Here is a 23,689-nt window from a genome sequence, read left to right on the forward strand (position 1 = left end):
AAGCTGACAGCACGACCTCTCTTCGTTTTAAAAATAGCTAGGAAGATATGGTTAATATTTTCTCTGTTAAAAGAATTTTAAATGGCTTTTAAATGATGTGGCCTTCCATTGAGTTTTTCTTAGGGACCAGTTGTAACCACTCTGCAGAAGCAGGAGGGACCTCCACTCGAAATTTGGTCTGGATGTCAAGACTGATAAAGCCACACGTATACCAAAAGAATATGAAAAGGTTTATTATCTACGTAATTTAGGCTTTTCTGGGGAGAGCATGGCAGGCCTTGCAAACAGGTTGCAAACGGCTTGAGAACACAAGCAAAGGGACTGGGGCCAGGGTGAGGGTTCCCACAAGCTGGCAGGGGCCAGCAAAGAAGAAAAGCTCACCTGCATTCAGATGAGGTAGTTGGCCACCCACAAGACATAATTTGAACAGCACAGGTAGTACTCCCTTGCCTAAAAAGTGTTCTGCCTCAGGAGTGCCAATGAGCCAGACACACTCAATAAGCCCTCCTTCAAATTCAGAGATCAAAGATACCCATAACATTCAGAATAACTCTGAAGAAAAAGCATATTTTATGGACCTAGATCCAAGTCCCTTTTTTGCCAATTTTGTGACTTTGAGAAATGCACTCATTTCAGAGGCTCAGGTTCTGCATCTGTACAATGGGGATAAATAATACCTATTCCATTTCATCAATTCTAAAATGCATTCTTCCTCTCATTTTAGTGTCTCTGAAAACTGGATACAATTCAAGGACTTCTTATAAATGTAATTGTTGGGTTTTTTTCTTGATGGCACATAAAATCACAATGGTGTTTCTTATAATTGATGGCATCTTAGATTATATCAAATACAATACTTCATAGGGCTGTTGTGAAGAAAGAAAAAGAAAATACAAAAGCATTTCATTCATTATAATGCTAAATAAATGTTTTATATACACCTTTGGGCCTTAGTTTTTCTTATCTGTAAATTGGGAGTAATAATAATACTGACTGCATGGGGTTGTTGTGAGGGTCAAGTGAGTGAATACATGTCCAGTGTTCAAAACTATGCCTGAACCAGAGTAGGAGGACTTAGTCTTATCATTAGTCCAGGACCTTCTGTGACTCATTTGAAGACACGTTGGCCATTGATTCATCCCCCAAACCCTGAATGTTTGGTGGGTGTCAGCAGGGTTCTAGAGTCATCCTGACTCTGCCACTTACTCTGAGCAATTTCTGTAGTTTTATACAGATACCTCTTCTGCATCCATGATACGAGAAGAATAATTGCACCTACTTTGCAAAGTGCAGATGAGCATTAAATGGGTCAGTCCATGGAGAGAGCCTAGTACAGTGCCTGGCAAGTGAGAACCCTCAAAAAATGCTAGTTATTTTTAGCATGAGATTCTGCTTTAAAGAAGCATCTGGTCTAGCTAGCCCAGAAACAGAAAATTATAACACCACAAGCTAGGGGTGGCCACTCTTCACACACTGCCCTTGTGTAAGCCCCATCAATGCCCTCAAGTCAAAGACCCTCCAGGAACGCATCTGATGTGAAACAGAATTGGGTTTGCTTTTCATGGTGAGATCCGCTCACACCATGAGGATCCATGAAGTGTCTCAGAAAGAGGGTATTAGAAAGGGCTTGTTATGGGAGTGTTAGCTGATTTCAGCTGAATCAGTATGTTAGCTGATTTCAGGGAGCACTCAAGGAACTGGGGGATCTGTGCGGGATGGAAGCTGTCAGATATAACATACAGAAATTTAATGATTATCTTCATTTTTATTTAGTGGGCAGGAGGATAGAAGTAGAGCTAGAGTTGGCCAGGCGCGGTGGCTCACACCTGCAATCCCATGTAATCCCAGCACTTTGGGAGGCCGAGGCAGGTGGATCACAAGGTCAGAAGTTCGAGACCAGCCTGGCCAACATGATGAAACCTTGTCTCTACTAAAAAAAAAATAAAAATAAAAATACAAAAACTAGCCAGGCATGGTGGCATGCACCTGTATTCCCAGCTACTCGGGAGGCTAGGCAGGAGACTCGCTTGAACCCAGGAGGCGGAGGTTGCAGTGAGCTGAGATCGTGCCACTGCACTCCATCTCAAAAAAAAAAAAAAAAAAAGAGGTAGGGATAGAGTTATGATTGAAGAAGAAGCAGTAGTCACTCCCATTAGCCAGGAGAGGGGGGTATTTGGTCATTTTTGCAGTTATACAGTGTCTGTTTTTATCTCTGTTCAGGCATAATTACAGAGTTGTCTTGTTTTTGTCTTGTTCCATCACATCCTTGAAAGTCCTCATCTGATATGAACATTCTGCCTGTGTTCACCAAGGCAAGAGCATGACCCAACTGGTAGCAAATAAGCCAGCAATTAGCTATCAGCTGTAGGGTGACCAACCATCCCAGATTGTCGGGGACTGAGAGGCTTCCCAGGATACAGGACTTTTCACTCTAAAATGGGGAAAGTCCCAGGCCAACAGGACTGAAGTCAATCACCATGCTGCCAGGGCTTTCTTTTTCTCTCTCAGCCTTCACCTTTTTAATAACATGTCCTATGAATTACCCAATTTATACTTTTCTATATTGACTCATTTGTCTGCATATGAGGATGTGCTTTAGAGGCAGACAAGTCCTATCTCTATCACTTACTAGCCATGTGACCTTGAGCAATTTGCTCAATGTCTCTGAGTCTTGGTTTCCTCCTCCTTAAAATGAGGCTGGTGCATACTCTATGCAAAGCCTTACTTGAGATAATGGCATCCTCAGCAATGCCTTGGAGGTCATAGATGCTCCATTAATGTTACTCCTGTCCTCCCCAAATCCCATCTCTACCCCATTCCTTATCAGCTTTGCATCATTTCGTGCAAAGGCCTTGAATCTACAGTGACATCTCTGAACCTTATTTTTATAGCTCTTAGCACAGCTCTAGGTGCCTAAAAACACTTAAAAAATTAATGTAAAGGATGTTATCTCTGCTCCTTTTTCTGTTCTTCAGTTCCTCCCCTTATTTCCTTATTTCCTTCCTTTTTTTTTTTTCGGTTCAATTTCAATACAGACTGCAAAAATTGCCCATGCCGACTATATTTTAAATCATCATGGCAGGGTATTGGGAAATGTTTTCAACTAGCCATAATCGGGCCTCGGATAAACCTCATGGGCTACCATACTGCCACTGTGCAAAGCTACCATTATTTCTTATACTTTTCTATCCCCTTTTCCTGCAGGAAATTCAGACCTGTAAGTAACAACGATTGTAATAAACTACATTTCTAGACCCCTTTGTAGCTTATAAAATGCTTTTGACAAAAGAAAAAAAAGAACCTGAGAGGCAAGTACTATTACTCTCCTGTTTACAGATTAGCAAACTGAGGCTTAGAGAAGCCATGTGCCTGATTCAAAATCAGAAGACTAGTAATGAATGAGAACCAACGCTTTGAGTCTCTGCTCTGCTCTAAAACAGCTTTCCTCAGATACTCAAACCCGGATGTCAATACATCCCCATGCTTCACACACCAAGGGTCATGGATCAGGCCTCTTGACCAGATGTTGCTATTGAGACAAGCAGCTGTCATTTGTAATATCCTGCGCTGTCCCCCAGGGTCCATGGCTCAGTTTCACTTTAAATCCAGCCACGGCTCTTGCCAGACCAATGAGAAACTCCCATTTGAGGTGGAACCACTGAAATCTGATTCAGAGCTCTCTGCTAGTTCTTCCTCTGACTGTCAATTCATCTTAAGCCCTGGCAGCTGGACTTAGTCGGGGCTGGATAACTCTAACTTCCCTTGACTTGCCATCTCCTTCCCCATTGCCCAAAGAAGGAATGCCAAATGGACTCACACTTGTCGCCCTTTGGAATCCCTTACGTGTCATTGCCTAAGCAGAAATTACAAATAAGGCTTTGGTATTTAATTCAGACCAGTACCAAAATATTTCCCTGTCTGGAGTTCTTCCATGAAGAAAGCATTTATAGTATGCAGATGGTGGGGGCGTGGGCCTGCAGGCGGCCCAGGAATGCAAGTCAACAGCCTTGAGTCTTACTAGAAGAGGGGTGTGGACACCAGGCGCCTTTCCAGGGTAACCCAAGTAGGTGGAGTTTGTGGTAAGGCAGAAAAAGGCTAGGACTTGGGGCCAGCAGAGCCAGGTTTAAATGCTAGTTCCCATGTTGACAGGGTGAGTTGCACATGGTGAGTTGCTGCATGCTAAGCATTCAGTCTCTCCTAAGCTCTTCTTCGTAAAAACAAAGCAATGCCTGTCCTGCCCTTCTCTTTAGGGTGGTCTCAAGGTAATGGACATAAAAGCACTTTAGAAACTGGAAATCGCCAGACAAGTATAGGCTGTTAATATTACAGTGCAATGTCTACAGTCTGTGATAAATTTTTCAGGCAGATTCACTATGCATTCCAATTCTCTTTGGTCTTTGTTTTTCTTCCAGTTCCCTTAATCTGTCTCCCTGCACAAGCTCAAAGTTGCCGAAGAATAGGTCTGCGTTTGTTTCATATTTCACACACTTCTTCAAGCAGTATTCCAACTCAAAAAGATAGTCTGAGGAAGCTTAAGTGATTGAAAGGAGAAGGAAAACACTTGGCTCAAAATATGATTTTTGGTTTTTGTTTCTCTAGTCTAGAGGAAAATTTTAGATTTTGATTTGGAGGAGAAAAAACAGAAAAGTTAGAGAAATTGAAGCCAGGCATGGTGGCTGATGCATGTAATCCCAGCACTTTGGAGGTGTAAGGAACATGGCTGTGCTGCAGCCAAGCAGGCATAGGGCAGCAGGCATAGACCGAGGAAAACAGCCTAGAAGACTCAGCAGGATTGGGGCGCACGCACACACTCCCATGTCTCATATAATCATAGCCATGTAGACACAACATAGAGAAGCTCCCCACCTGGCTCTCAGCCACTATTGCCTGTGTAGGTATAAATGTAACACTGACCCTGTGAGGGGCTGCTGAATAAAGCTATGTCTCAACTACCTGCTGTCTCTCGAGTGTTCTTCCAGCTCCCTGCCCCACATCCACTCACTCCCCTCAGCCCTCAGCTGGGGCTGGAACCTGACCCTGAGCACGACAATTGGCGAAGTCGGCAGGATGAGGTGAGTGAGTCTTCAGCCTTTGAGAATCCCAGGTCTGCTATGTGGCCGCAGCATGGGCTGTGGTACCCAGTGGCAGAGGTGCTGCTTGGATGGGCCCCAGTGGAAATATGGGAGGCAGTAACGGGTCTCCTGCGAGTGTGGAGAAGGCACTGAAGCAGCTGGAAGCTCACAGCACCAAGAAGGAATGCACCTTCGCTGGCGGAGTCGGATGAGCATTTCTGACTGCACTAGGCAGAGTACATGCTCAGTCCCACAGGTAAGGGACCTCCCGGCACAAGCCACGTGCCTGGGGGCCCAAGTGCACAGCTTAGACCAGGACCTGGGGGTGGGGGACCTGCAGGCACAAGCAGGGTGCTTGGAGGCCCAGATAAACAGCCTGGAGCAGGAGTTAGCAATGGCTGTTAGTGCGATCTTCAGCCAGTCATCCCAGTCAGACACTTCTGTTGGGTCTGATGCTAAGGAGGAGGGGGCTCCTCCACTGCGGGCTCGCCCTGTGATCCGTCAGAAGGTAGAACATGAGGAGCCGATGGCACCCCAGGGGAGAGCCCAGGACCCCCCACAACAGTGGTGGAACACACTTCTTATACTGCTTATACCCCCACTGAGTTGCAGGAGTTGAGTAAACAGTGTTGGCAGCGCCCAGGGGAGCCCCTGCCAGCCTGGCTACTCCGTTTTTGGTATGAGGGGGCTGATAGCATTTCTTGCTCTGCCTCGGAGATGGAGAAGCTGGCCTCTATTACAGCTCATTCCTCCCTTCGTCAGACACTGCAGCTGTGCCAATCATTGGCACACGGGCAAGATGTGGACATTAATAGAGTGGCTGATGGCAGCCATATGGACTGTTTGGAATGATGCCAGAGAGATACCAAAAATTGTGAGTAAATGGCAATCATATTCTGATTTGGTGCAAGTACTCTGGGAGATGGGCAGGTGACAGGCTATGTTTTATCTGAATATCCAGGGGCCAGAACGTTTTACCTCCCACATGAGGGATCTTGTGCTGGGCTCAGCGTCCCCGAGTGCTTTTGGCTAGAGTGCTTTTAGCACCCCCATATATGGGGCACCGCATATATGAAGTGACTACTGGCTGAGGTAGTAGACACAACACAGAGAAGCTCCCCACCTGGCTCTCAGCTACTATTGTTTGTGTAGGGTATAAATGTAACGCTGACCCTGTGAGGGGCTGCTGAATTGGCTTGTAGGCCATCGGCCCATTTGGGGCTAAGCGATGTGGCAAGACCTCTGGGAAATAGGTCATCAGAAAGATGTAACTATTATGTGTCAGGTCATGTGCCTTTGGCCACCCCCTGTAATGTTGAGGCGGATGCCTTAGCCAAGGTCTGATGGTTAGAGTCGGCACCTATACAAGATGTAGCTTTGTGGCTACACAGGAAACTGGGACAGTTTCTGAACTGATGTACTGAACTGATGTAACAGGTCAGTAGGTACTGGGGTCTGTCTTTGCCTTCGCAGGACACTTTGGAGGCCTGCCGGAAGTGCCAGGCATGCGCCCAGGCATACCCCAGACGGAGACAGCTGCCCACTGTAACACAGCGAGTGACGGTAGGATGGATGCCCTTGACCAGATGGCAAATAGATTACATTGGGCCACTTCCAAAAGCGCAGGGCTACACATATGCACTGACGGCTGTAGACACAGCCTCTGGCTTGTTGTTTGCCTACCCTTGCAGGGTGGCTAACCAGCAACACACCATTTGAACCCTGCAATACTTATGTGCTCTATATGGCCAACCCCTGGCCGTTGAAAGTGATAGGGGAACAAGTTTCACTGGACAGCAGGTATAACAGTGGGCACTACAGATGGACATATGATGGGTGTTTCATGTTCCTTATAACCCACAAGCCACTGATTGAGCGATATAATGGACTCTTGAAGAACGGGTTACGGTAGCATGTTACTCCCCCATCTTTGCGGGGCTGGAGTTCAAGGTTGGACCTGGTGCTTCAAATTTTGAATGAGTTGCCACGGAAAGGCGGCCCAGCCCTGGTGGAGGCACTGTTACACCATGCCGCCATGCCTGTCCATCTATACACATCTAGGATGACCTCCTCCGGCCAAGTATGGGGACAAATAATAATCTATTGTTGCCTGCCCCAGTGCTCCTGAAGACAGGGGAACAGAAATCCTGGTGTCAGCCATGGAACCTCCAAGCCCTTAGGGGAGGGCCTGCGGTATGACTTACATGTTACTCCTTGGGTATTTAATGTGTAGCCTCTACGATTGACCATCATAGGGGAACAGCCAGGGAAGGGACCCTCCTCGGGGGGATATATGTACTGTCTGTGTGGCCTGTTGTGAGCTCTCCTGTGACTTTGGCACAAGTACAAGACCCAAAAGAACCACGGGGAGCTGAGAAGGTGTGGTTTCATCACCCAGGGCAGAAGCCCTTGGTGGCTGCATCGTTATCCAGAGATGAAAAGTTAGCCTGTATGTTGCCTGAGGGATGTGACTTGCCCTGTTAGTTCCTGTGCCTGTTTTGTCATTCCAGTGGTAGATTGGTGGCTCCAACAGCATCGTAGACTGGGCCCACACCTACGCTGAGGTGACCAATGTCTCCAACTGTTGGATCTGCACCGCCCTTCCAGCAGCAGCTGCAGACAGCTGGCCCTGGCATGTGCATCCAGCTTCTGTGAAGAACCGGACATAGCTAGAGACTTGAGGTCCCACAGACAATGCGTGGGATGCAACACAGTGGGCTTTGGATGGGGGCATCGCAAACCCCATGGCGAGCCTGCCCCCTGGCTGATTCGCAGTGTCCATGATGAATGGGGCTGGTTAATGGGAAACACATAGTGCCCCCATTGCAGGTACCATGATGTATAGAGAAGCACTGGGGTAATGTCACTGTAGGATGGTTGCCTGCTGAGGTTTGTGCAAATAAAACATGTGTCACCACACCAAGGGTGTGGAGGAACAAGCGACCTTACCAAGGCCGGGCCCCCATGGACTTTGTGCCCCCTGGGAATTTATGGGTCTGTGGGGACACAGGATGGCCAAATCTGCCAGCCAATTGGACTGGACGTTGTACCTGGGGGTGGCCTTATGTGCCTGCCATCATGCTTCCCACATTGCCTAGTCGCCCACATAATTGGGAGGCACTGCATTCCCACTTTTTCTGAGTGCAGGGCACCCCCTGGTGGTTTTATCCCTTAGCAATACTTATCCCTGGAGCAGGTGTCATTACTTTGGAAAAGCAGGTTACAGCCTTTGCAGAGCACACAGCTGGGGCCCTGAATTACACCCAAGTTGCTCTCCTTTTGTTAACTAATGAAGTTGACCAGGTCAGGAAGGTGGTGCTGCAAAACACGATGGCCTTAGACATAGCCTTAGACATGCAAGGACATAGGTGGCCCCTGTGCCTTGTAGGGACACAATGTTGTACATTTATCCCTGAAAACCACTGGAATGTAATGGCAGCTTTGCAAGGGGTGTCATAGGAGATTAAGGCAATTGAGCACCTTACTGATGACCCCCTGCAGAGATGGTGGGCGTCTTTTGGGCTCTGGCCTATGTTGGGCTCTCATAATCATAAGTAGCATAGCAGGATATTCCTGGTAGGTTGTTGCTCTCTGTGTGGTTGCTGTGGCCTATGGGTCCAGGGTACTGCCATATGTGCACAGGTCCCCACCAAGAGGATCCCCTTGGCCTAGAGGATGGAGTGTAAGGAACATGGCTGTGCTGCAGCCAAGCAGGCATAGGGCAGCAGGCATAGGCCAAGGTAAACAGCCTAAATGACTCAGAGGGATTAGGGTGCACGCGCACACTCCCATGTCTCATACAATCATAGCCATGTAGACACAACATAGAGAAGCTCCCCACCTGGCTCTCAGTCACTAATGTCTGTGTAGGTATAAATGTAACACTGACCCTGTGAGGGGCTGCTGAATAAAGCCATGTCTCATCTACCTGCTGTCTCTTGAGTGTTCTTCCACTTTCCTGCCCACATCCACCCATACCCCTCAGCCCTCAGCTGGGGCTGGAACCTGGCCCTGAGCATGACAGAGAGGCTGAGGCAGGAGGATTACTTTAACCCAGGAGATGGAGACCAGCCTGCACAATATAGTGAGACCCTGCCTCTACAAATAATAAAAAAAAATTAGCCAGGCATGGTGGCACATACCTGTGGTCCCAGCTATTCAAGAGGCTGAGGTAGAAGAATTGCTTGAGTCCAGGAGTCCAAGGCTGCAGTGAGCCGTGGTCATGCCATTGCACTGCAGCCTGGGCAACAGAGTGAGACCCTGTCTCAAAAAGAAAGAGACAAGTTGAGAATTAAAAAGGAAAATTACATCTCACATTTAAGAACGATTGAAAAGAGGTTACATTTATAAAGTTAATTGATAGAGTCAAGTAGGAGTTGTGAATTTGCAGCATGAAGAGATAAAATTGTCAAGGCAATATTCCAAGTACTTATGTATCTTTGTTAAGCAAAGATACATTTACTTATCACTACTCAAGTCATAATTACACAACTCAAGTACATTATCATCTCTATCTAGAGCTTTGTCCAGGGAAAAAGAGATTCTCAGAAAACAGGACTCAACTGTGCTTCACCACATCTTGACAACATTATTATTTTACCCACACAGGGGTTAATATGTGTTCTGGAAACTGACCATATTCTTTATAAGTAATCCACAAAAAACTGAGACAAGGAAGGTTCAGAAATATATTTCTGAATATTGCCCTTCCCATATGGCCCTGCTTCGGTTCATATAACTCCATGTTATATGTTTGCAGCAGAATCTTTTGTTTTAAGACCTTCCACTGCAACAAGGCAATTTATAGACAAGCCTGTCTGTGAACAGGTGACGGGCTGGACACGGACTAGCCATATAGCATGAAACCCTTCTGCAACACTAACCACCTCACATATAATGGAATTTGGATTTGGCAGTTAAATCTTGGACTCATTCCAGAAGATTTAGTTCAGGAAATACCACAGGTTCTCACAACCGTGCAGCAGCTTCACTTTCAAGGCCAGACGGGGTTTAGTGTCAGGAATGCAGACACGGGGTGTCAGAAAATTTCCAGACGGCCACCAGATGGCCTCACTGTTCAGAACCACATTATACTGTATGTTTAAGTTACAGTTTTAGTCCTTGAAGCCAGATGATGGGCCCAGATGTATATTTTAAAGGTTGCTATTAAAATCATAATCATCAAGTGACAGATTTTTTTGTTATTCACTAGGTTTTTAACCTAGTTTACCAATAACAATGCGAGTGTCTAATTTCTAGAATCTCCAGGGGAAGGAAATAGAATATTACACATTTTTTACTCTAATCTTAGAGCCAAAATATTTCCTGTACAATGTTACATACTTTTGTTGAGTTTCCTTGGAATCTGGATGACATTATTGACCATAGTGATCAATCTACTATTTAATGAGTGTATTTTTTTAAAAGTGATATGCTGAAAGTCCTTTAAACATATTATAAATTGTTTCTGCAAAAGGTTGCAATTAGTTTTAGACTAACAGACAAGATGAGAATATCCATCACCTGTATTTCATCATCATTCAGTATATCTTTTTTTTTTTTTTTTTTTTTTTTTGAGATGGAGTCTCACTCTGTCACCCAGGCTGGAGGGCAATGGCACGATACTGACTCACTACAACCTCTGCCTCCTAGGTTCAAGCGACTCTCCTGCCTCAGCCTCCGAAGTAGCTGAGATTACAGGTGCCTGCCACCGCACCCAGCTAAGTTTTCTATTTTCAGTAGAGACGGGGTTTCACCATGTTGACCAGGCTGGTCTCGAACTCCTGATCTCAGGTGATCCACCTGCCTCGGCCTCCCAAAATGCTGGGATTACAAGCGTGAGCCACTGCGCCTGCCCCAGTATATCATTTTTTTTAATATTTATTTTGTGTACAATATTCCCTAGGGTTTGGGTGAAATCTCATATCACATGCTATGAGCTAGGGAATCAGCTTAATTGGAAAAAGAAGAAATTTTCAAGGCCAGGTTCAGCTTGACAAAAGCCCCCCACAGTTGATCCTGTAATCTATAAAGAGGCATACCAGGGATGTTGGCTGGCTCTTCCTTCTTCTATGATAAGCATGAGAGAACAGCCTTATCAGTATACCAAGCAGTGTGGTTTAGGGTTGCCTGCTATTTACAAGAGTTATTTAGAATGCCAGACACTCAGCACCTAGGGACTCTGGAGCCTGTAGGATGTTTCAGCCCATTGCCAACACACCCTCGGCAGGGAATGAAAGCACCAGTTACATGAGAAGACGAGCTTGGGCACTGCCCCTCCAACTGAGAGAAGGGCAAGACCCCGAGTCCTAATTACCCTTTGGCCAGGCCACCCAGATAAGCTCACTGGGTTATGTGGGACAATTATACTCCCTGCATAAAATTTAGCCATTTGATTAAGCAAAAAGCAGAAATAAACATTTTTACTTTCATTTCTTTGATTACTAACTTATATGCGCTTTTTTACATTTTTATTGACCAGTTGTATTCTTTCAGTGATCGATTTATACACTTTGCGCACTTTTCTTTGGAGATATTAATATTTTACTCTTTAATTCATAAAATAATTATTATATAGAATGTCTTTTAATCCAATAAGATCATCATGTAGTTTTTCTTGTTAGATCTATTGATAACATATTTTGCATTAATATAGAGAATATTTGTTGATTGTTTCCTCAGTATCCACACTCGCCCCTTCCCTGTAGTATCCTAATGCTTGTTTGGGGATCCAAGTGGTACCAGAAAAGTTGATTAGACCCCCAACTCCAGGTAGGACATAGACCTTGACCAACCAAGTCATGGCCCTCATCAACACGGTTGGTACAAGCGTGAGCTTGTGACCCAAATCATTCTAATCAGGGGAAATCTCAAGATTCTTGCTATAAATGCTGACACAGAGAGACAATCCCTACTTCTTGCTAAATAAAAATATTGAAGCACACAACCTCAGAAGCCACTGGCAGCCAACCTGGGGACTCGGTTTAGGATGAAAGTCATAGCAAAGAAGACAGGGCAGATAATAAATAGTTTTTGGCATAATATTATGGAGCTACCAGATCAAGCCTCACCTGAGGGGACCCTACTACTGGATATTTTAGTTCCATGAAGCCAAGAAGATATACTGAGCAGTACACACTGGAATAGCCATCCCTGTCATCCATGGGTGACATCATTCTTTTTTTTTTTTTTAATTTTATTTTAAGTTCCGGGGTACATGTGCAGGATGTGCAGGTTTGATACACAGGTAAATGTGTGCCATCCCCTAGGTATTAAGCCCGTCATGCATTAGCTATGTTTCCTGATGCCCTTCTCTCACCCCTCCCCCTCCCCCGACAGGCCCCAGTGTGTGTTGTTCCCCTCCCTATGTCCATGTATTCTCATTGTTCAGCTCCCATTTATAAGTGAGAACATGCAGTATTTGGTTTTCTATTCCTGCATTAGTTTGCTGAGGATAATGGCTTCCAGCTTCATCCACGTCCCTGCAAAGGACATAATCTCGTTCCTTTTTATGGTTGCATAGTATTCCATGGTACACATGTACCACATTTTCTTTATACAGTCTATCACTGATGGGCATTTGGGTTGATTCCATGTCTTTGCTATTGTGAATAGTGCTGCAATGAACATACATGTGCATGTATCTTTATAACAGAATGATTTATATTCACATCATTCTTATTACTCAGATGCCTACTCTAATTGGTTAATACCTATGCTGTAGTGGCTGTTAAATATTTTTAATATCATCCTTATATGTACCAGGAATTATCCTTTATTATTAAGCTAGTTTGAGTAAGGTTTGGCTTTTGGGTTTTGTTGTGTTTTTTTCTTTTTCATCTACAGCATATTCAGTAGTACCTCTAAGACACCGATTTTTTCAAAGTTTAATAGAAGCTTTCATTAGGCTGGGGCTGGTGGCTCACACTTGTAATCCCAGCACTTGGGGAGGCTGAAGTGAGAGAATTGCTTGAGGCCAGGAATTCAAGACAAGCCTGGGCAACATAGTGAGACCCCATCTCTACAAAAAAATTTCAAAATTATCCAGGTGTGGTACTGTGCACCTGTAGTCCTAGCTACTTCGGAGGCTGAAGGAGGAGAATCACTTGAACCCAAGAGTTGGAGGTTACAGAGGGCTATGATTGTGCCACTGCACTACAGCCTGGGCAACAGAGTGAGAGCTTGCCTCAAAAAATAAAAATAATAACAATAGCAGCCGGGCGCAGTGGCTCACGCCTGTAATCCTAACACTTTGGGAGGCCAAGGCGGGCGGATCACGAGGTCAGGAGTTCAAGACCAGCCTGGCCAATATGGTGAAACTCCGTCTGTACTAAAAATACAAAAACTAGCCGGGCGATGTGGCACATGCCTGTAATCCCAGCTACTTGGGAGGTTGAGGCAGAAGAATCGCTTGAACCTGGGAGGTGGAGGTTGCAGTGAGCCGAGATCATGCCACTGCACTCCAGCCTGGGTGACCAAGTGAGACTCCGTCTCAAAAAAAGAATAATAATAATAACAATAGCTAACATTTTTACCGAGTAATTACCATGTGTCTAGACACTATTCTAAGTTTTATAGATGTTAACACCCCTAAAACTATTACCATCCCCGTTTTAGAGATAAGAAAATTAAGGCACAGAAAGGTTAAATAATTTGTTCAAAGCTTAACATCTAGAAGAGCTGGGATTTGAACTCAAGAATTCTGGCTCCAGAAGCCATGCTTTTATTCACTATACTATAACACTCTGCTCTGAAAGATGCTTGACAAAGTGAGGAATCATTAAAAATACACATACTTTAAAAATTTTGTTCTAACTTAAAACATGTAAGACAACATTGATTTGCCAAGTTGGGGGAAGGATTATTACAGATTGAGTATCTCTTATCCAAAATGCTTGGGACCAAAATTCCAAAATTTTGGATTTTGGAACTTTTTGGATATTGGAATATCTGCAAACATATAATGGCATACCTTGATGATGGGACCCCAGTCTAAACACAAGCTTAGTTTATATTTCTTGCTATAAATGCTGACACAAAGACAATCCTTATTTCTTGCTAAATAAAAATATTGAAGCGCATGACCTCCTTCTTTTAATCTATATGTATACTTTACACACATAACCTGATGATAATTTTATACAATATTTTAAATAACGTTGTGTATGAAACAAAGTTTATGTTAAGTACTTATGCATGGAATTTTCCATTTGTATCATCATGTTGACACTCAAAAATTTCAAATTTTGGAGCATTTCAGATTTCAAATTTTCAGATTAGAAATGCTCAACCTGACCAAGCGCAGTGGTTACGCCTCTAATCCCAGCAATTTGGGAGGCCAAGGTGTGCAGATTACCTGAGGTCAGGAGTTCGAGACCAGCCTGGCCTACATGGTGAAATCCTATCTCTACTAAAAATACAAAAATTAGCCAGACATAGTGGTGGGCCCCTGTAATCCCAGCTACTTGGGAGGCTGAGGCAGGAGAATTGCTTGAACCTCAGAGGCGGAGGCTGCAGTGAGCCAAGACTGCACCATTGCACTACAGCTGGACAACAAGAGCAAAATTTCGTCTCAAAAAAATAAATAAATAAAGGAATGTTCAACCTGTATTCTTTGTTTCCACTTCTTCCTGGGCACATGGTGAAACCACATTCCCCATCTTGCCTGCAGTTAGCTATAACCACATGCCTAAGTTATAGCCCTTGAAATGTGAACCCAAGTGATGTGATCACTTCCTAGGCTTGACCCACCCATGAGAACTTCGACATGGTAGACTTCGTGCTTTCTTTCCTTCTGTGGCTTAATGCATTACAGCATGGCCACCTTGGAAGCCATATGTTGAAAATGTCAGAGCCAAAAGGTAGAAGTAACCTGATGCCTATCCACCAGGAACCCATTTTAGATTTGATGTAACTAAGAAAAGTGCTAATTGTATTAAGCCATTGAGATTTAGGGGTTTGTCTAGTATAACCAAAACTAGCATTGTCCTAACTAGTTTTGAAACTAACTAATAACTTTTCTTTGAGTATCAGTTTCCTAATTAGAATTCTGTATAATCTTTCTTACCTAAATGAAACCCCTAATGCATCGTTATTTCCGATTTAGCTTCTTTAAAGAAAATAATTTCAACTTGCTCTTAAAATAAGTACAGGATTCGCTGGGCGTGGTGGCTTATGTCTGTAATCTCAGCTCTTTGGGAGGCTGAGGCAGGTGGATCACGACGTCAAGAGATCGAGACCATCCTGGCTAACACGGTGAAACCCCGTCTCTACTAAACATACAAAAAATTAGTCATATATGGTGGCACGCGCCTGTAGTCTCAGCCACTCAGGAGGCTGAGGCAGGAGAATTGCTTGAACCTGGGAGGCGGAGGTTGCAGTGAGCCGAGATCACGCCACTGCACTCCAGCCTGGGTGACAGAGCAAGACTCTGTCTCAGGAAAAAAAAAAAAAAAAAATGTACAGGATTCTAGAGTTTTGTGACTTCTTCCCAAATTTTACAGTTGTCTCATTCTCACCTAATTTAATTTTTAATGGATCACTTGTATTGAGTTCATCTGATACATTCAATTTAGTTTTCATAGGAACAATTCTTTTTCCATGTTCGTATTTCATCAGTTTACATAAATATTTAATTAGATTCCATAAATATATTAACAAATACAATTGACATAAACTTGTTTGGAAACCTATTATTATAGGAACTGAACTGCCAGGGAACATGAGGGCAAATTAGCCATAAGGATTCATCCTTCTGTGGACAGAAGTCAATGTTTTATAGACAAAATGATGAACTTTTCTTAATCTGGTGAATCAGTTAAGTAGAGATTGATCAACTGAATATAATTGAGTTTAATTTTCTTATTTTTTTCCATTACAAATTTCTCATATGTATTTGCACATAAAATTGTTCTATAGTTTGATATTTTTGTTTTTTATATATCAGGTCCAAATGGTGAGGCTGTGCTAACTGTATAGATTGAATTTGTTGGTATCATTTATTTCTATGTAATTAACAGAGCATAAGATTTATATGTTTCTTGAAGAAACAAAATAATTAGATCTGGGAATCTCTCTGTGAGGTAATTATTTTATAATTTCTTTCAGGGTTGTTTTTCTATTCAGATTGTCGCTTCTTGAGTCAATTTTATTAATATGTTTTCTCAGAAAACCATCTACTTCATTCGGGAGATTTTCAAATGTATTAGCATTAAGTCAAGCGTAACATTCTCTTCTAAATTATTTAATTATGGAAATTGTCTTAGTCTGTTTGTGTTGCTATAATGAAATACTTGAGAGTGGGTAACTTGAAAAGAGGTTTATTTTGCTCATGGTTCTGCAGGCTGGACAGTTCAAGGGCATAGCTTCTGGCAAGGCTTTCAGTGCTGCATTGTAACATGGTGAAGAAGGTCAAAAGGGAAGCAAACATGTGAAGACACAAACCTGAAGGACATCCTAGCTTTATAACAACCCACTCTCTCGGGAACTAATCCATTCCAGCAGGAACGAAAAACTAATCAGTCTCACCTGTGTGAGAACTCACTCACTACCTCGAAAAGGAAACCAAGCCATTCACGAGGGAGCCACCCCATGAATCAAACACTTTCCAATAGGCCCACCTCCAAACATTGCCACCCAAGGGACAAAATTTCAACATGAGTTTTGGTGACGACAAACAAACCACATTCAAACCATAGCAGAAATGCTTAAGCATACATATAAGTGGTTAGAATAGTATAATGAACACCCAAGCACCCATTACCAGCTTCAAAAGTAATCATCATTTTCACCAATACTCCTTCGCCTATTTCCCTATTACTTTTTTAAGCACAGCACTGTGATTTAAAACAAACTCCAGACTTCCTGTTACTCACCCATATGCATTTCAATAATTCTCACAGAACTTTTTTATATAAAAGTTTAACCTTTTCTGTCTAAAATTTTACCTCATTTTTAATTTTTTGTTTTTTCTCTTCTATTTTTCCCAAGATTTTCTTAAAGACATTGGTTTCTCAGAGTCTTCTCTTGCATTAATATCAACTCTGCAGTGCTTCTGTTTTCAGCGATTTCTGTTAATTTAATATTTCATTCTTACTACTGCTCTCCTTAGGTTGGTTCAGTTCGTTTTTCTCAGGTTGAGTGCTTGCTTGTTAAATAATGAATTCCAGCTGGGGGCGGTGGCTCACACCTGTAATCCCAGCACTTTGGGAGGCCAAGGTGGGCGGATCACTTGAGGTCAGGAGTTGGAGACCAGCCTGGCCAACATGGTGAAACTCCATCTCTACTAAAAATATATAAATTATGTGGGCATGGTGGCGCGCACTTGTAATCCCAGCTACAAAGGACACTGAGGCAGGAGAATCACTTGAACCCAGGAGGTGGAGGTTGCAGCGAGCCAAGATCGTGCACTGCACTCCAGCCTGGGTGACAGAGTGAGACTTCATGCCAGAAAAAAAGAGATATAATAATAATCAATTTGCTTCTGAACACATCTTCAGCCTCATCCCTTATGATGTTCTCATATTCCATGTTTCCCAAATACTCCATAATTGTGGTTTTTAATTTCTACTTTAAACCGTAAATTATTTAAATTGTTGCTTCTCTTTCCTTTTTTCTCATTTCTAAGTGCATGTAAGGTTTTTTAAATGTTTATATTAATTTCGTAGTATTTATTTCCCTTTGCCCACTCCCATGTCCTAGCATTTATTATTATATCACATATAATAAGGCTACATTATTATAAAAATATATTTTTTGAAACAGGTTTTTACTCTATTGCCCAGGCTGGGGTGCAGTGATGTGATTGTAGCTCACAGTAGCCTCAACCTCCTGGGCTCAAAGTATCCTCCCACTTCAGCCCCCTGAGTAGCTGGGACTATAGATACACGCCACCATGCCCAGCTAATTTCTTAATTTTTTTCTAAAGATGGGGTCTTATTATGTTGCCCAGGCTGGTCTCAAACTTCTGGCCTCAAGCGATCCTCCTGCCTCAGCTTCCCAAAGTGCTAGGATTACAGAAGTGGGCCACCACACCCAGCCAAAAATTATTTTATTTATTTATTTATTTATTGAGATGGAGTCTTGCTCGTTGCCCAGGTTAGAGTACAGTGGCATGATCTCAACTCACTGCAACCTCCACCTCCCGGGTTCAAGTGATTCTCCTGCCTCAGCCTCTCGAGTGGGGGGGGGATTACAGGAACGTGCCACCATGTTCAGCTAATTTTTTGTATTTTTAGTAGAGACAGGGTTTCACCATGTTGTCCAGCCTGGTCTCAAACTCCTGACCTCAAGTGATTCGCCCACCTCAGCCTTCCAAAGTGCTGGGATTACAGGCATGAGCTACCATGCCCGGCTTATTATTTGCTAAATCAGCAGGAGAACTAAAGCAATAGATTCTAGATCTGTGCTGTTCAATACAGGAGCCAAATGTAACTACCGAATACAGTTGACCCTTGAACAACACAGGTTTAAACTGTGCAGGTCCATCTATACACGGATTTTTTTCTGCCTCTGCCACCTCTGAGACAGCAAGACCAGCCTCTCCTCTTTCTCCTCCTCCTCAGCCTCCTCAACATGAAAAGGATGAGGATGAAGACCTTTATGATGATGTACTTCCACTTATGAAGAATACATATAATCTTCTTTATAATTTTTAATAACATTTTCTTTTCTTTTTTCTCTAGCTTTTTCTATTGTAAGAATTATGGTATATAATACATATAACATACAAAATATGTGTGAATCAACAGTATGTTAGCAGTAAGGCTTCTGGTCAACAGCAGGCTACTAGTAGTTAGGTTTGGGATAGTCAAAAGTTATACATGAATATTCAACTATGTGAGGGGTCAGCACCCCAGCCCCATATTGTTCAAGGGTCAACTTGAAATGTGCCTAGTCTCAAATGAGATATGGTTTAGTATGAAACAAAAAAGAAGGTGCTAAATCTCAATAATACTTTAATATTGACAACATTTGGAAATGATAATATTTTAGATATAATGGGGTAAATAAAATATATTATTGAAATTAAAGCCAAACAAGCACACTACAAAAAAGAAAATTACAGGCCAATATTCCTGATGAACATTGTTGCAAAAATTCTCAACAAAATATTAGCAAACCAAATTTAACAACACATTACAAGAATCATTCACCATGACAAATGGGATTTAATCCTGAGATGCAAGGATGATTAAACATATGCAAATTAATAAATGTGATATTCCATATTAACAAAGTAAAGAATATATAACATATCATTTTAACAGATGCAAAATAAAAGGCATTTGGCAAATTTCAACCTCTTTTATGATAAAAAAAACTCTCAGCCGATTAGGTATAGAGAAAATGTACCTCAACTCAATAAAGGCCATATGGGAGAACACATAGCTAACTAACATCATACTTAGTGGTTAGAAAACTTTTTAAAAAATAAAATAAAATAACAGTGAAAAATTGAAACCCTTTTTCCTCCAAGATCAGGGACAAGAAAAGGATGCCCATTTCCACCACTTCTTTTCAACATAGTACTAGAAGTCCTAGCCAGAGCAATTAGGCAAGAAAAAGAAATAAAAGGAATCCTAATAGGAAAGGAAGAAGTGAAATTGTATCTGTTTGCTGGCAACATAATCTTATATATAGAAAATCCTAAAGATGCCATCAAAAAAGCTGTTGGAACAGATAAATGAATTTAATAAAGTTGTAAGATACAAACTCAACACACAAAAATCAGTAGTGTTTCTACACATCAATAACAAACTATCCAAAAATTAAATTAAGAAAATATTCCCATTTACAATAGCAATAGAAAAATAAAATACTTGGGCATTAATTTAACCAAGGAGGTGGAAGACCTATATGCTGAAAACTACAAAACACTGATGAAAAAGAAATTGAAGAAAACACGAATAAATTGAAAGATACTCCATGTTCACAGATTGGAAGAATTAATATTAAAATGTCTATATTTCCCAAAGGATTCTTTAGATTCAGCGCAATCCTTATCAAAATTCCATTACATTTTCATAGAAATAGAAAAAAAAATCCTTTAAATCCATATAGAATTACAAAAGACTCTGAAAGCCAAAACAATCTGGAATGAAAAGAACCAATCTAGAGGCATCCCACTCCCTGATTTTAAAATACGATATAAAGTGATTGTAATTAAAACAGCATGGTACTGATGTAAAAAAAGATACCTCAAACAATGGAACAGAATAGAAAGCCCAGAAATAAAACCCACACTTCATAGTCAATTAATTTTTGACAAAGTTGCCAAGAACACACAATGGGAAAAGGACAGTCTCTTCAAGAAATGGTGTTGGAAAAACTGGATATCCACATGCAGAAGAATACAATTGGAATCTTATCTCACACTAAATACAAAAATCAACTCTAAATGAAATAAAGGCTTATATACAAGATCTGAAACTGTAAAACTACTGGAAGAAAACATAGGGGAAAATCTCCATGATATCAGTCTGGGCAATGATTTTTTTGGATATGATGCCAAAAGCACAGGTAACAAAAGGAAAAATAGACATATGAGGTTGCACAAAATTAAAAAGCTTCTGCACTGCAAAGGAAACAATTAACGAAGTGAAGAGACAACGCATAGAGTGGGAGAAAATATTTGCAAATCATACATCTGATAAGGGGTTAATATCCAAAATATAGAAAGAACTCAAACAACTCAATAGCAAAGAAACCAATAATCCAATTTAAAAATGGGCAAAAGACCTGAACAGACATTTCTCAAAAGAAAACTTAAAAACAGCTAAAACGTTCATGAAAAATTGCTCAACATCATTATCATTAGGAAAATGCAAATTAAAAAATGAGATACCACCTTTTAGAGAGGCTATTACCAAAAAGCTGAAAGATAACAAGTCTTGGTGAGAAGAGAGGGAAAGGGAACCCTTGTACACTGCACGCAACCTGTAGCACATTGAACAAGTTGGATTTATTACCAGTTGCAGTGGGAGAGAATGCAGGCTGTTGGGAACCATGGGGAACATCAGCATGAAAATGACAGAAAGGACTTGCTATAGAATCTGGATTTTTGGATTCTCTCTGAATTTGGCAGTGTCAAAAAGCAGGGGCAATCTTACAATTGCATATCTCATGAAGTCTTATTTACAGGGAGGGCAGGCTAGAGCAAGGCTAGAGATTTTCTTCTGCCTGTCATGCCAGAGACAGCAAGACCAACCTCTCCTCTCCTCCTCCTCAGCCCACTCAATGTGAAGATGACAAGAATGAAGACTTTTATGATGATCCACTTCCACTTGATGAATAGTAAATATATTTTCTCTTCCTTATGAGTTTCTTTCACTTTTTTTTTTCTTTTTTGAGACAGAGTCTCGCACTATTGCCCAGCCTGGAGTGCAGTGGTGTGATCTCGGCTCACTGCAATCTCCACCTCTCAGGTTCAAGCAATTCTCCTGCCTCAGCCTCCCAAGCAGCTGGGATTACAGGCATGTGCCACCACACCCGGCTAATTTTTGTATTTTTAGTAGAGATGAGGTTTTGCCATGTTGGCCAGGCTGGTCTTGAACTCTTGACCTCAAATGATGTGCCCGCCTCAGCCTCCCAAAGAACTGGGATTACAGGCATGAGCCATCACGCCCAGCCCTTATGAGTTTCTTAATAACAGTTTCTTTTCTCTATCTTACTTTATTGTAAGAATGCAGTATGATATATATATATATATACACACATAAAATATGTGTGATTCGACTGTTTATGTCATCAGTAAGGCTTCTGGTAAACAGTGAGCTATTCGTAGTTAAGATTTGGGGGAGTCAAAAGTAATTTAAAAATTTTCAATTCTCCAGGGTCAGCAACCCTAACTCCCACATTGTTCAAGGGTCGGCTGTAGACAGACCCACATCTACATCTATGTGTACAAACTGGAGCTAGTTCAGGGTACAATGGCCCAGACTAGTTTGAAGCTATTTTAGGGCAAAGCCCGTAGTTTTAAGCAGAAGGACTTAAACCCATAACATATGGGGAACAGTTGATAGAATTAAAGATGTCCATTGTAAAGAAGAAAAGATTTTGTGGCAGGAGTGGAGGGTGGGGTTCCAGTGGGAGTATAAATATAATGGTCTTCATATATTTGAAAGCTATCATATAGAAGGGAAATTGGCCTTGTTCTAAATGGCAAATATAAGGTAAGAACCAGAACTAATAGGTGGAAGCATTAAGAAAGCAAATGTGGACCTTCTAATGGAGGTGGTCCCATTTAGGTCAGACCACGACTGGCAGTGTCTTCGTGCGAATAATGAACAGCAGGGATTTTGATGGAGGGTATTTGAGAATCCACAGGATGATTCATCTAGAAGACCTTTAATGACCTTCCCAATCTTAAAATTTAATGATGCAAAGAAAGATTTAGGAGGAAACTATGAAAACATGACAACTAAATGTAATGTGGGACCAAAGGTTGGATTCTGACCACAAAAAGAACATTCGTTAGGAAAATTGAGGAACCTCAAAATTTGAATAAGGTCTATAGATTGGTTAATAATATTGTATCAGCCAGGTGCAGTGGCTCATGCCTGTAATCCTAGCACTTTGGGAGGCTGAGGCGGGTGGATCACCTGAGGTCAGGAGTTCGAGACCAGCCAGGCCAACATGGTGAAACCCTGTCTCTACTAAGACTACAAAAATTAGCTGGGAGTGGTGGTAAGAGCGTGTAATCCCAGCTACTAGGGAGGTGGAGGCAGGAGAATTGCTTGAACCCGGGAAGCAGAGGTTGCAGTAAGCTGAGATCACGCTACTGTACTCCAGCCTGGGCGACAGACTCTGTCTGGAAGAGACTGTCTCAAAAAAAAAAGTATCAACGTTACTTACTTTCCTAGTTTTAGTAGTTATATTATGGTTATGTAAGAAGTGAACATTAGGAGAAGCTGAAGGAAGAATATATGGGACTCACTGTACTATTTTTGCAACTTTTCTGTAATCATAAAATTATTTCAAAATAAAAACTTTTTAAACCCTATCTCTGCTATTTATTAGCATCATTGTATTGCACAAGTTGGTTAACTTCTCTGACATACAATTTCCTTATTTTTGTAGAATAAAGATAAAATTCCTGTATTGCAGAATTGTTAAAATTAAATGAAAGAATATTGCAATGCACTTTGTCACAGTGCCTGCACATAGTGACCGGTCAATAAAGGTTATTATTACTTTAAAAAAATTAAATAACAATATCAAAAACTTTAAAAACAAGTCTATAATACCAAAGTTCTAGACAATAGTGTGTTGCCCACCTATTCCTCGGGACTAGCCTCTCTGGAATTTACCTAAAATTATTGTTTACTTATTAAGTTTATCAAATGAGCTAAGCTCATTAGTGTACAAACAGAAAACAGTTTCATGTTTCTCTGATAGCCCCTTCAGAATATGATACATCGCAGCATCCTTCCCCAGCTCTGGGCAATATCTCGGGCTTATCTCATAGATTTTGAAATTACTTTCAAGAATGAAAACTCATTAAACATTTCTATTAAAAACTTCAGGCCAGGCACCGTGGCTCATGTGTGTATTCCCAGTGCTTTGGCAGGCCAGGGTAGGGGGATTGCTTAAGGCCAGGAGTCCAACACCAGCCTGGG

At 41.9% G+C, this 23,689-nt stretch overlaps 1 protein-coding gene and 1 non-coding gene across 6 annotated transcripts in view; both read right to left on the reverse strand.

The window, feature by feature from the left end:
- LOC104001655 (putative uncharacterized protein encoded by LINC00596) overlaps window positions 1-23,689 on the reverse strand; it is a 169,737-nt gene that overhangs the window by 80,807 nt on the left and 65,241 nt on the right. For all 5 annotated transcript variants that reach the window (XR_008538329.2, XR_001708546.3, XM_063786984.1 and 2 more), the window contains one exon: window positions 9,215-9,332. Coding sequence is in view for 3 of the 5 variants with exons in the window: in XM_063786984.1 (XP_063643054.1) it covers window positions 9,215-9,332 (118 nt within the window). In the remaining 2 variants the exon portion in view is untranslated. The remainder of the gene's footprint in view (window positions 1-9,214; window positions 9,333-23,689) is intronic.
- On the reverse strand, window positions 3,024-3,164 carry LOC112205199 (U4 spliceosomal RNA). The gene has a single exon (XR_002939037.1). It is a non-coding gene; the product is annotated as a U4 spliceosomal RNA (small nuclear RNA).

The sequence above is a fragment of the Pan troglodytes genome, chromosome 10 (assembly GCF_028858775.2).
Source record: "Pan troglodytes isolate AG18354 chromosome 10, NHGRI_mPanTro3-v2.0_pri, whole genome shotgun sequence".
Classification (NCBI taxonomy): Eukaryota; Metazoa; Chordata; class Mammalia; order Primates; family Hominidae; genus Pan; species Pan troglodytes.